At 47.1% G+C, this 14,310-nt stretch overlaps 1 protein-coding gene across 2 annotated transcripts in view; it reads left to right on the top strand.

Moving 5' to 3' along the window:
- The window catches only part of ASAP2 (ArfGAP with SH3 domain, ankyrin repeat and PH domain 2), a 1,186,778-nt gene that overhangs the window by 451,402 nt on the left and 721,066 nt on the right, over window positions 1-14,310 (top strand). For both annotated transcript variants that reach the window (XM_086926365.1, XM_086926364.1), the window contains exons 10-12: window positions 2,952-3,055; window positions 3,148-3,217; window positions 9,215-9,302. In XM_086926365.1, the coding sequence (XP_086782491.1) occupies window positions 2,952-3,055; window positions 3,148-3,217; window positions 9,215-9,302 (262 nt within the window). The remainder of the gene's footprint in view (window positions 1-2,951; window positions 3,056-3,147; window positions 3,218-9,214; window positions 9,303-14,310) is intronic.

Raw genomic sequence — 14,310 nt, 5'->3', positions numbered from 1 at the left:
CCACAGTCTCATGTAATTGTCTACCTCAATCTGTCAACTGTCTGTCCACGAAATGACCGGACAATCACCTCAGCTGATAGGTTACAATTGATCGATGTTCCACACACAGCACCCCACGACCAGTGTCAGTTACTACTCATGCACTCACACATTCGCTCCCACTATCTCAGTCCAGGCAGTCGATGGTACCTCACGACCCCTTTAACAATAGTCGACAATTACTCTGGGTATCTGCTACACCTCAACCACTTAAGCTACTCGTCGAGCCTAAGATTTTCCCGGACTGCGCGCGCTCACAGCCTGATCTCGCAATCACACAACAGCCACTCCAACTCTGCAAGATATCACAACATACAACACCGCAATCTAACAGCGCATAACCCTATTCATACTCACTCTCCCACGAACTGCTGCTTTCATCACCGTCACTCTCCGTCGGTCTCCATGAAACGCCGTCTTCCGCTGACAATCCGCTGAACAATCATCGCCTGAATTCTATGGGCTCTGGAAATTCTTATCCTAATCTAGATCTCCCTTTTCAGTCTAGAGACAACTTCCCTTACTCTAGAGACAACCATCCTCTGCGGCTACCACCTGTTAGGGTCGGATTCTAATCCAGATCTTTACTATTACCAATCATTAGAATCCCTGGTCGACTGGATCTTTTTGTCTGCTAAGAAGTGTAAACGGGAAACATCCAATTCACAATAACTTATCTTAGACCATGTCAATCCAATTCAAAGAACCACTGACTAGGAAATAAATGTTAAAGGTTTATTACAAAGCCAAAATAACTGAATATACAAGCACCTCAGCAAGGGGTTAAGAAAGTAAACTTGCACTAATGCAAACATAATTCTACGCATTAGTCTTAGGCGACTCAAAATTATTATCAATGTTAATTTCTAAAAGCATCAGACAAATAAGTACAGTCCCTGCTTGAAGTCTTGACTGCATTCACCTAAAAGAAAGGAATATTAGTCTGTCTCTACACTAACTCTAAGGTGACATCCCTATTTAGCATGCCCACCCAAGCAAGAGGAAAAGGTTTCAGCAGTGAAGACTTCCTAAGAAGTACACTCACTTTCCATGGGTAAGTAGCTTAAGCTACAGAGCTTGTTCTAAGATGCTCCTTGCTTCCCCTCTAGCTTTCTCCTCTTCATCTGCTCTCAGTCTACCCTCCACCCTCAGGGTACTCTGCCTATTACAAAATCCCCAAAACCTTAAACACGCCCTAATCAAACCCCTTCGGCAGGTCTTCTCTCCGGTGTTTTTCTAACAAGACTTCCACTTCATCCAAAACCATTGGTGTTCTTGGGTCCCAGGCCCCTTCTCCACCAAATGTAACACCTTTTCATTCCTTTCTCACTCCCACTGTACTTGCCTCTACCATCCTAACTCCTAAAACAAAAAGGTTTTCTGCCTAACAAACATGTGTCCTTGCACCTGCAACAGAAAGCCTGTGCGCCAATCGACAATCTACAATGGAAAATTCAACTGAGAAAAGCAGCATTCCCAAGGAAAAAACAATTCGGCCTACACCGCTTCGCCAAGCTAAGAAAGCAGTAGTAGGCCTGTATTGGTGCTTTCATGCAATCAGGCTTTTACCCTTATCACATTTCTAAGCTATATTATAAGCATTGCATTCATAATCATTCTTAAGCATTACATTTCACTCGTGATTAAGCAACCTACATTTGCAACTTTTAACATAGTGCACGTTTAATCGTAATGCAACATCTTACACGTGAAGCAATAATTTCTTCATTACTTAAGGCACATTCTCGGTTCCGCATTACATTAGTCTTCAAACAATATGAATATTCTAGTCATCCTAAATTAATTTAATTAATTACTAAATTTCTAATAATCACACGTTAATACAGTCCTCTAAATATGCGGGTGCTAACAACTCATGATTATGACGCACCCCTTCAATTCTCAAAATAACATGGCGCTCTATCACCACCATAGTCTTACATTAAACATCACTGCGGACAATTCATGCATTTTACACTCTGGAGGTGTTACATTTAATCTTATTTACTTTATTGAATCAAACATAAAGTTGTAGCATCTCAAACCCCTCAACATATCGGTCTTTCAAAAAGTAAGGAATGCTGTTAGAATATGCTCCCATGTGTGTTACCGAATCTCACCTGAATGACACAAGACTTTCTCTGAATCCAAACCGAGAGAAGTAACAACTACACAAAGAAATTCTGGTTGTCATCTCTGCCATGGTTATGTCAGCTATGCCAAGTCTGTCTTTGGACAGCACAGGTCAGGGCTGTTAAGGTAGCACAAGTTTGTGGTTTCCCCCAGCTCAATGATGTGCGATGGGATTTCCTAAAATGTCACTAATTATAGAAATTATTAACCACGCTTAAGAAGGATCAGACTTTCAGAAGTATGACCTGGGCCTCAAGGAGGAATGTAGCCTGAGATTTGGCATGGGAAAATGTTAGAGGTCTCAGATTATGCTGTCTTTCTTCCCAACGAATGCTGGTACTTTTATTTCGACTATTCACCATATTAATGGACAAATTAAGGTACTGCAGATAAAAAAATTAAAGGAGACCAGAGCTCTCGCCAGTGCATCAGTTGTCTTTTTCTAACTGCTCGTGGAAAAGTTTCAGTCAAAACTCCACATACACATAAAGGCAGACTAGAATTAAAGAATTGTTACAGATAAGCAAACTGAAAGCTCACCATCTATGAGCATTTTTTGTCTAAAATATGAAATCCCCAACTCCATTTTTTAGAAAAAACTGAGACACAAGGTAAGATGATGTTCTTTATGGAAACTGGTAATTAAAATAAGGCTTGTTATTGTTAGACTGTCCATTACTAATAGATGTGGGACTGTGCCACTTCTTTTGTGATTTTCTCATTTGGCACGTAAATGTGAATAAGTTTCATTTATTAATGTATTTCTTACAAATGTATAGGATTCTCAGGTACGTCAAAGTGCTGCCTACAGCTTACATCAACCTCAAGGGAACAAAGAGCATGGCACAGAACGATGTGGCAATCTCTATAAGAAAAGTGATGGGTAAGTACCCGCTCATGATAACATTAAAATAATAGTGTTTTAAAAACATTAGTCTGTGAAAATCAAAAGGCCATGTTTTTTCACATTTTCAGAATTCGTAAAGTCTGGCAAAAAAGAAGATGTTCTGTGAAATATGGATTTTTGACAATTTCGCACGGCACAGTAAGTGGTTGAAGTACAAACGTTTAATTATTCTAAATAACAGTACATTTGTAGTATGGGAATGCTCTATACTTTAGTCAGTTATTGCAATTGTTATTCAGTTCCACTTCATTCTAAACAGAACCAAAGGTATTGAATATTTTGAAAAACTAAATGTAAGCATTGGTATGTGAAGAAGCCCTTTTCTCTGTCATGGGTTTCACTCTAATATTGATTGTCGGTAGAATCTCTCCAGGCAAATGAATGAACTCTGAACACATTTTTGAAATAAAATATAATCCTACTTTGCAATTCATTCTAAACTGAATCCAAACATTTTGTTTGGAGTTTTTTTTAAAACATAAACCAAGTCAGTTTGGTAAGGAAAATTACTCTGACAACACCAAACAAGTGAATCAGTGGCGATTTCTATATTGTCTTTATGTAGGATATAAGGAACAAGAAAACTGACCCAGCTGCTTTAGGAATTCCAGAAGTTGATGCTCTCAGAGAGAATAGTTTTCTCTGTGAGAAAAGTAATCCCTGAATCCAGTTGATTTTTTTTTTTTTTTTAATTCTGCATTATTTTGTTCATCACTCAGTGTCTTTCGAGATATACTGGCTCGTTCAAGCTTTTCTTTTTTTTTTTAGTTAGCAATGTGTTTTCCACCTTCATCACTAGGGAGTTTTCCCCTTTCCATTTTTCTTTCTTTTGTTCTTTTTCTTTTTAGGAGAAAAAAAACCACAAGCAAAACAAACACAGCAGCCATCGTAGAGCAGGCAGTCCCCGGCCTCCTATCTCCGTCCATCCCCCTTTCTACACACATAAAATAAAGAAAGCCTCCCCATAAACAAACTAGGTCTGAGCCTATCACTTCTTTTCCGAGTTTGGCATTACATTTTCTGAAACCCTCCTCAGTGCTGTCATTGGGAAAATCTGCCTTACCGGCAACTAGCAAACCGGCTGTAAAATAATCGTTGATGACAATGACAACATCAACTACTACCTACGACGACGGTAGCACCATCAATGAGGAGATAGTCTGATTCAGTCGACGATGGAAATGGTCAGTCAGTCAGTCAAAAGTCTTTATTTCGATTAATTAAAATCATAAAAGCAGCATCAAACATACATACATAAAAGTTGCAATAAAAAATCCAAAATGTAATGTACAAATGGCTAGGTGTGCAAAGTTTTAGCAGCTGTTCCTACATATACACAATATTTACAGTTCATGATTTGTGCATATAACAAACTTTATAGCGCCACTAAGGAAGCTACAAATTAAAACAAGTACTATATACAAATAAAAATTATGCAAAGTTTTGCAGATATTCATATATATGCACAGTATTTACAATTCATGATTTGTGCAAATGTTAAACTTTGTAACACCACGCTAAAGAAAAATCCAATTTAAAACAACAATTTAAAACAAAAGTGCAATTGTTGTATTCATAATTTATCACTGAGCTCCCCCTACTCCTCCTAATGTGCTTTAAAGTAAACAGGTGTTCACGCTTTTTCTATTAATCCTCACTGCAGCCACCAGGAAACTTGCTACACTAAAAATGGTATGCTCGCTACTCAGAAGTTGCTAGTATAGGAGGGCTGGTCTTACTTGCAAGAAGCCTGCTTCTCGTAGTATGGGGAGTAGAAATTTTTTGCGAGCCACAAAACTAATTAAATGAAGTGTATCTTGTGTCGAAAAATTATCACAGGAGCATGGTGCAGAATCTTCAGGTTTAGCCCAGTGCGGAAATGAACCTAAAGTGAGGTGTATTAAATTGAACCTAAATCTTGTCAACAAAAAACGGTGGAAAGGTTTCGTGACAATCTTTAAATAGGGTTCTATTAAGGTGGACGTCTGTAAAAGATAGATACTTCTTGCACCCTTTTCTTTAAGCTCCTCTTCCTCCCTCTCTGCCTCCAGCAAGGTTCTAAAATTGTGTTTGATCCAAACCACATCCTCTTTCTTAATTCCCTCTGGGGCTGTGTATAATTCAGGTCGGCCCAGTCTGACACACGCCGCTCTAACGTATGCTAGCCATGGGATTCCCTCTGCCTTCTCCAGAGCTAAGCAATCTTTGAGGATAAGATGGTTGAGGGTGATTTCCTTGTTAAGCCACGTATTTGCCCAACAGATCAGGGGGGCAGCTTTTAGTTGATCTGTGATGTAGCCTACACCTAATTCAGAATGTAAAGAAAGAGTTGGGGTTGACTGTGGCACTGACAACAAAGATCTAAGAAATCTGTTTTCCACAAGTTGGATTTTGCTGACTGAGGCATATCCCCATATAGAAGCCCCATAAGATGCAATTGCACAGCATTTAGACCTATATATTTTTAGCATGGCCTCCTTGGGTCTCGCTCCCAGCCTTTTAGAAAAGCTAAGAAGGGCTGATGTGGCTCTTAGGACAGCGTTACTCTTCTGTTTCTGCTGGGGGGACCAATTACCCCTTTCGTCAAATAAGACGCCTAGGTAGTTAAACACCGGTACCCTAGAGAGATGTTTGCCCAGGCAACTAAATGAGGTGACCTTGCTGATCTTCCTGCGACCCCCCAGCTATCATTACGTGGGATTTTCCGCTGTTTACTTTTAGGTCTAATGACTCCATAAAGGGGCCACAATTATCCAGCAGCCTCTGTAAGCCCACCCCTGTTCGGGCAATCAACACAGCATCATCCGCATACAGGAGGACCGGTATACCCGATCCCACCGCACGCGGAATGTCCGCCCTGACCCAAGACAAGGATTTTTCCAATCCATTAATGTAGATTGTAAATAGAAGGGGTGCCAAAATACAGCCTTGTCTGACACCCCGCCTAGAGTTGAAATGGCTCGTGCACCTGCCCTCCTGCGTAACCCTAACTGCTGCTGTTAAATTCTGGTGTAGGTCACCTAGGAAGTAAACCAAAGGTGTCTCTATCCCCAAATCCAGGAGGATATTCCATAGTTTGGAGCGGTTCACCAGATCGAACGCTGAGGATAAGTCCCTGAACCCGAGGTATAGGTAACCATCTTTAGCTGTAGTATATTTATTAATCAGTAGATGTAAGTTCAAACACTGGTCCATGGTGCTTCTATGTTGCCTGAATCCATACTGGAGATTCGAGAGCACCCCCCTGTCAGACATCCAATTTCCCAATTTCTGCAGAATGACTCTACCCATGATCTCGACGGCAGAGTCCAATAGGGAGATGGGTCTGTAAGAGGCGGGGCCCCCTCTCCTTCCTTTTTTAAATATGGGTACAATTATTGAAGAGGCCCAAGAGGGGGGAAAACCCGCTAGGGATGCTGCATTAAATACATTAGTTAAAATCCTTGCCCAAAAAGTGGGGTACAATATGTAAAGATCAGCAGGAACCCCTTCGGGGACTGGTGTCTTATGTTTCATTGTTTCTCAAATGGCCTTTTCTACATCCGCTAATTCAAATTTAACAGGTTGTAAAGGGCGGCCCAAAGTGGAACCAACGGATTTAACTCTTGGTGGTCCTTGTCACTATAGATGCTCATAAAATGTTTGAGCCACGCATCATCCGGGATTACACAGTCTGTGTCTACGTTGTCTTTTTCCAGGAAAAAGGAATGATTTATGGTTGCCCAGAATTTTCTTCTGTCCTTTAGCACGTCAATTGACTGCAGGTTGTCCCATGCCTCCTCTTTAATTTTATTTTTACGTGTAGTTGTTGCCCGTTTATGTTCCTTACGAAGGGAGGACACTAGGGCCCTGTCCCTTGGGGTCCACTTTAGGGCCTTTAGGAGAGCCCCATGTGCTTTAGAACACGTGGAGTCGAACCACCTGAATGCCTTCTTAGTGTTGGGCCTGCTCTCCTTATGTAGGTTTTTAGCTTGACTCCAGTGGTGTGGAGAGCCTGAGACTCACGTCTGAGTATATCCAGCACACCCGCTCTCCACACCACTGGAGTCAAGCTATGTTATGTTATGTTATGTTATTTTATTTTGTATAGCGCACAGATGCCGCAGCCAAGTGGCGTCCCGGCGCTTTGGAGATTGTGTAACACAACACAGCAGAAATGACCCCAAAAAAGAAGGACTATCCAGGCTGATGAAGGCTGATAGCCAGAAACCGGTCCTTGGATGCTTGATTCCGGTCTGGGAAAGACATGGCTTGGTAGTTCGGACTGGACTGTTCCCATGAGGCACAGGGTCAGAGCTGATTTGCATATAGCCAGTGTCTAACCCAGGGTGGTGTGGAGTGCAAAAAAACTATGGATTTAGGCCCAGATCCTTGTACTGGGTTGAATGTATGACATTGTTCTACATTCTGTCCATCAACTGTGTTTTTTGCAATTTTCACCCCGAGTGTGCTGGGTATACTCAGACGTGAGTCCCAGGCTCTCCACACCACTGGAGTCAAGCTATCCAGGCTGAAGAAGGCTGATAGCGAGAAACCGGTCCTTGGATGCTTGATTCCGGTCTGGGAAAGACATGGCTTGGTAGTTCGGACTGGACTGTTCCCATGAGGCACAGGGTCAGAGCTGATTTGCATATAGCCAGTGTCTAACCCAGGGTGGTGTGGAGTGCAAGAAAACGATGGATTTAGGCCCAGATCCTTGTACTGGGTTGAATGTATGACATTGGTCTACATTCTGTCCATCAACTGTGTTTTTTGCAATTGTCACAATTGATGAAGCATCCTTTCGAGCCTATACACTGGGCGGACCTTAAATTCCTGTCATGGAAGGTGGCGCTTCTCATTTCTCTAACTTCTGCGAGAAGAGTAGGAGAGCTGCAGGCTCCAACGATTCAAGATCCTTTTCTACAGTTTAAAGCAGACAGACTGATTCTTAGGACTAATCCTTAGGACTAATCCTGAATTTATTCCTAAGTGACAACTGACTTTCATTTGAATGAGCCATTGGTGTTAAAACGTTCCTTTCCTCAAACAACAATGGCGGCGGAAAGAGTTTTACATTCGCTAGACGTTCAAAGATGCCTCAAATTCTATTTAAAAGAGACTAAGAGTTTTCGCAAATCTTCACAGCTCTTCTTCGCTTTCAGCGCACCCAATCAATGACATTAATAACTACATATATTTCTGTCAAAAATAGCAATTAGAAAAAATAAAGCCGTCCTTGTTGGCATGTCCTACAAAACTACATTTGCAGATTAGTAAAGCTGGCCAGCCGACGAATGTGTCTTTCACTTGTGATTTTCTGGCTGTTCACACAAGCATGTGCACACACGCACACTCTTAGCCCTAATGCAGCCTGGACTCTAGTCCAGGTAGTGATGGACTGTCCACTGACATTAATAGCTTAAGCATGCCTGCCAGGCACCCATCTATCCTGCTCAAACTCCTGCCTTCTGTACCCTTCTGGATCGATGCATCTTCCACTCAAACTGTGCCACCTCTTACATTTCACACGTCTTGTGTGTCCTCGGTATCGGCTGCTCATGTGCCCTCTACCCAGAGTCTGAGGTGGGAGGAACCAGTGCTTAATTTGCCATGGGCCTCATCAGGAGGCCTCTGAAGCTTGCACCACCCATTGCTCCTGACATCGCTGCCAACAACAGTACCAACACATCTACTAACCATCAAACTCCTACAAGTGTGACAATTCTTAATATTCAAGGCCCTGAAAGCTATAATAATAGCTTGGGGGCAGGTATTAGTAATTTCTAATGTATATTGTAATAATAAACAACTGTTCTGCTCATCTGTAAATTAGACAAACAGTGCCACCATGTGGCAGACTGTCATAAGTGCCGCTGCTGACAAGTATGCTGGTTCCGATCACCGGAAACCACTGCTCAAATTAAGAACTGGAAGGAACACAAGCCATCAGGAGATCAGGGAGACCCTGCTAGTAAGTGTGACGTTAAGTGTCATGTCTAGGCTATTTCTTCTGTTTTGATAAGCAAACAGAAATTTTCTTGTGTTAAAAATGTCATTTTAGTTTTTGTGTTTCCCAGATACAATAAAATAGATTTTGTTGTGAAATTGTGAATATTTTCACTGAATGTTTTTAATTTTTCTTTCTTGAATTAGGCTAAAGGACCTCCTGCAAAACTCAATCTATTAACCTGCCAAGTGAAAACTAATCCAGAAGAGAAAAAAAGTTTTGACCTCATATCACGTAGGTTTTCATATTTATGAGACTTCTTCATGACAATGAATGCTATTGATATATTATCAGAATATGTAAAGCACTCATTCGTTTTAGCATTTTTTCACACTCAACAGAAAGCTACATCATGTGAGTGTGATGGCCAGTACTGCAGTAAAAGAAAAGTCTTAAGCTACTCTGTGAAATTGCATTTCGTGCAGGGTGTAGGGACAGAGGGGTCTTACCCTGGTGTGCTCAACAATCTGAGCTTACTGTAGGGGCTCCCTTATTTTGTTTCACCTACATGTCTACTGGTTTGCGTATGCACCCAGTGGAAACTGGCTACTACCCCTCCCTCATAAAAGGTAATGCTATGACTGACATTTTGTAGCCCCTGATTGGAATAAAGTGATACACATCTTTTTACCTTAACCCATTGTAAGAATGTTTACTATTGACTTTGCCCTTGCAAATTATATACAGTCCCCGGTGGCTGGAAGCCTTTCCTTCCCATAGTGTGCATGGTGCAGTGTGTTTTGGTACATTATAATCCATTTTCTCTTCATCCATAGTGGATAGGTTGCTTTCTGACCTTGAATGTGTACATCTGAAAGAGACAGGTTAGTGATAGATTCCTTACCTTGGAATATCCCCAGGCGCCAGACTGGATCTGGAAATTTTTGCGTAGCAATACCCATGCGCGTCGGTAGGCGTCGTCCACGGCTCCGCGTCCGTTGTTGTTAGCGCCAGAATGACGTCGTCGGAGTACTTAGACGCCGCCCATGCGCTCTGACGTCAGTTCTTTTTTTTTTCTGCTACAGCTAGCGCAGATCCAGAGAAGCACTACCCCTAGTAATTTTTTGACTAAACTTTTTGATCTTTTTGATCATCTCTTTCCTCGAGTCCTAGACTCTATCGGTGCCGGTAGAGATGCCCGGGTTCAAACCCTGTTCGAAGTGCGACCGACTGATGTCGGTTACGGACCCCCATCGCCGGTGCCTGAAGTGTTAAGGCCTCGACCACGACGACCGCACCTGCTCTGACTGCCGGGCCCTGACGTCTAAAGCTAGGCGGGAGCGGTCCCGTAAGCGACTCGAGCTCCGGCAGTCGGCCCGCACCGTTCCAGGTCCTGGTCCCGGTCCCACGGGAGGTCGAGGGACCGGTCGCGGGGTCGGAGTCATCGCAGCTCCGGGAGTGGACATCGGTCGTCAGGATCCAAGTCCTCAGGTAAGAGGCATGAGAGGTCGGAGAGGTGTCATCGTTCCTCCGACCCACCCCGACGCTCGCACGATGCGGCCGGGGGTTCGGGCGACACCGCCCACGCGGCTCCGAGGAAGTCGCAAGCGTCGCCGCCTGCCCCCCACCTTCGGGTCCCTGGGCACGGCACGACGCCGGAGGAGATCGAGCAGTACCTCATGGCCATGAGGTCCCTTCCTCCTCAGTCTGGTTCCGTGGTGCCTCCGGGCCCAACGGTCCCGGCTGGAGGCCCTGGCGGGTCGGATGCTTCGGCCCCGACACCGCCAGCGACTTCGGTCCCGGCGCTGCAGGACCTCACTGGATTCCCTTCCGGATCCGGGTCGTCGCCGGTCGACCTCACGACCTCACAGGCGCCGGCCCCAAGGGTGGCACCCCCGGCGCCCACTGTGGACACAGTCCCCACTGTTCCCTTTGGTCCGACTCTGGCGCCGGAACGGCGCCGCTGGGCGCTGCATCAGACGGCCTTTGGAGATTTTTATTTCCATGTGGAGGCCCCGTCTGTTAATCCTGTTTTACAGGAGACGGGTGATGAGGGAGATTGGGAGGGGTCTGAGGACCCTCTGGCACTGGAGTGCCAGTCTCAACAGGACTGGACATATGAGCTTGGGGAGGCCAGTGGTATTGACACTTTGCCAGACACTGGATTTGTCTCCCCTCCAACCGTGGCTTCGGAGGAGGGGTCTACTTACAGTGTGGTTTTGACAAGGGCGGCCAAGGCCTTAAACCTTGAGCTCCCTGCCGCGGCCGTGAGGACTAACCTCCCAACTGAGGTCCTCAAACCGCATTCAAGCTCCAGTGAGCCTCTGCTGCCGTTCAATGAGGCCTTGTGTGACGTTCTTGTGGGCACTTGGTCCAAGCCCGCCGCAGGTCCGGCTGTGGATAGGAATTTGGCCAGACGCTACCGCCCGGCCCCGGGCGACCCCTGCTTTTTGTCCACCCATCCCACCCCGAGAGCCTGGTTAACCAGGCCTCCACTTCCCAGACCGCATTCCCATCGGCTCCGCCCGATCGGGAATCCAAGAGATATGAACAGTTCGGGAAGAAAGTGTTCTCGTCCCTAAGCTCAGGGCTGTGGTCTGTCAATACCGCCTGTCTCTTGGGCCGCTACACCCACACCCTGTGGGACGCGATCGCGGACGTGCTGCCACAATGTCCGGAGGAGGTCCGAGATGCAGCGCGATATTCCATCCTGTGTGGGCTGGATACCGCGGACTCACTGGGCAGGGCGATGGCAACGACAGTGGCGGTTCGACGCCACTCCTGGTTGAGGTCCGCCAACTTTTCGGCCGATGTCCAGGCCACACTTCTGGACATGCTGTTCGATGGCCGTCGCCTCTTTGGCGACAAGGCAGACCATGCGCTTGAGCGTTTTAAGGACCCCAGGGCTACGGCCAAGTCCTTGGGCCTCTCGGCCACAAGCCAGCAATCGTGTACCTTTCGCTCCTTTCGTGGCCAAGGAAGGGGCGCCCCCACAAGTGCTGCCAGCCACGCGCCGCAGAATGTTCAACAGCGTGGTGGAGGCTGTGGGAACCGCCGTGGCGGCGGTCGGGGACAATGGCGAGGCCAGTCCACACCTCCCTCTGCGGCACCTGCCTCAAAACCTTCCTAGTCCGAGTTTTCAGGCTCATGTGACGCCTGTGGGAGGCAGGGTTCGCCATCACCTCTCCCACTGTCACACTGTCACATCGAACAGGTGGGTGCTGCATATTGTCCGAAGGGCCTACACCCTCCCGTTCGAGGCGACCCCTCCAGCCATGCCACCGCAATTCCACCACGTGTCGGGGGATCACTTGCAACTACTGCAAGAGGAAGTCACGGCCCTCTTGGCCAAGGGGGCCATCGAGCGCGTTCCTGGGCCAGAAGTAGGGTGTGGTTGTTACTCACTACTTTCTGGTACCCAAGAAGGGCAAAGGGGGCCTACGCCCTATCTTGGACCTACGGAGCCTCAACGGCTTCCTCCGGAAGGAGAAGTTCAAGATGCTGACTTTGGCTCAGGTCATAGCTGCTCTGGACCCTGAAGACTGGCTGGTAGGGTTGGACTTTTGGCATATTTTCACATCCCCGTCCTCCCGGCCCACCGGCGTTACCTGCAGTTCACTGTAGGCCACGAGCACTTTCAGTTTACCGTGCTCCCCTTCGGCCTTACCAGCGCCCGTCGGGTGTTCACGAAGGTAAGGGCGGTGGTCGCAGCTCATCTGCGCAGGTTAGGGGTGTCAGTCTTCCACTACCTCGACGACTGGTTGTTGAAGACGGGCTCGCCCCAGACAGTCGTCAGCCACCTCCAGACTACGACCGACCTCCTGCACTTGCTGGGGTTCTCCATCAACGTGCCGAAGTCGCACCTGTGTCCCTCTCGGAAGTTCCTCTTCATCGGAGCGGTTCTAGACTCGGTGCAGTTTCAGGTCTACCCACCCGAACAGCGGGTTCGGGATATACAGGCTCTTGATTCCAATCTTTCAGCCTTTATCCCGAGTCTCGGTCAGGTTGATGCTGCGGCTTCTGGGGCTGATGGCCTCCTGCATCCTTTTGGTGCATCACGCCAGGTGGCGGATGCGGGCTCTGCAGTGGGACCTGAAGTTTCAGTGGGCCCAGCATCAGGGCAACTTGTCCGATCATGTCTTGATCTCGGAGGGCACTACGAGACAACTGCAGTGGTGGCTCACGGACCGCGATTGGGTCAGTGGCAGATCCCTCTCCCTACCCCACCCGGAGCACGTGGTTGTGACGGACGCACACCTCCAGGGCTGGGGAGGCCACATGGGAGAGGCGGAGATCAGACGCCTCTGGTCTCCGGCGGAGTCCCGGCTCCATATCAACGTTTTGGAGCTGCGGGCGATTTGTCTAGCACTGAAGGCATTCCTCCCCTCTGTCCGGGGGAGTGTAGTGCAGGTGTTCACGGACAACACCACCGCCATGTGGTACTGCAACAAACAGAGCGGGGTGGGGTTGTGGACCCTCTGCCAGGAGGCTCTGCACCTCTGGCAATCGCTGGAACATCAGGGAGTGACTCTGGTGGTTCAACACATGGCAGGCTCTCTGAATGCCAGGGCGGACGAACTCGGCCGTCTGTGCATGATGGATCACTAATGGCGTCTGAACTCGGACGTGGCGCAACGCCTCTTTCAGCAGTGGGGAGAGCCTAGGTTAGATCTATTCGCCACAGAAGAGAACGCGCAATGTCATCAGTTCTGCACGTTGGAATTTCCAAGGCGGCACTCGCTCGGAGACGTTTTTCGTCGCTAGTGGAGTTGCGGTCTATTGTACGCCTTTCCGCCTATACCACTTCTGCCCAGAGTGCTGAAGATCAGGCGTGACCGGGCCCAGGTTATTCTTGTGGCTCCGGACTGGGCTCGAAGATACTGGTATCCCGAGCTACTCAACATGCCAGTCGATCCCCCGATTCGTCTGCCTCTTCGGGAGGACCTTCTGTCGCAGCAGCAGGGGACGGTTCTGCACCCAAACCTGTCCAGTCTCCACCTACAAGCTTGGAGATTGAGCTGCGGCAGTTGAAGCTATTTGACTTGCCTCCCGAAGTCTGTGATATCATTCTGGCAGCCAGGCGTCCCTCCACAAAGTCGTTATACGCCTGCGGGTGGAACAGATTTGTGGCATGGTGCACAGCAAAGGCTGTGGACCCACTCTCTGCACCCCTTTCTGAGGTTCTCCTCTTTCTTCTTTCTCTTGCCCGGCAGGGCTTTGCTCTGGGCACTCTCAAGGGGTACCTTTCTGCACTTTCCGCCTTCTTACGGCTACCTGATCAGCCTTCCTTATTCAAGTCCCC

Source organism: Lissotriton vulgaris, chromosome 6 (assembly GCF_964263255.1).
Source record: "Lissotriton vulgaris chromosome 6, aLisVul1.2, whole genome shotgun sequence".
NCBI classification, from domain to species: domain Eukaryota; kingdom Metazoa; phylum Chordata; class Amphibia; order Caudata; family Salamandridae; genus Lissotriton; species Lissotriton vulgaris.
The sequence above is the reverse complement of the archived record's forward strand: the minus strand, read 5'-3'. Positions and strand labels throughout refer to the sequence as shown.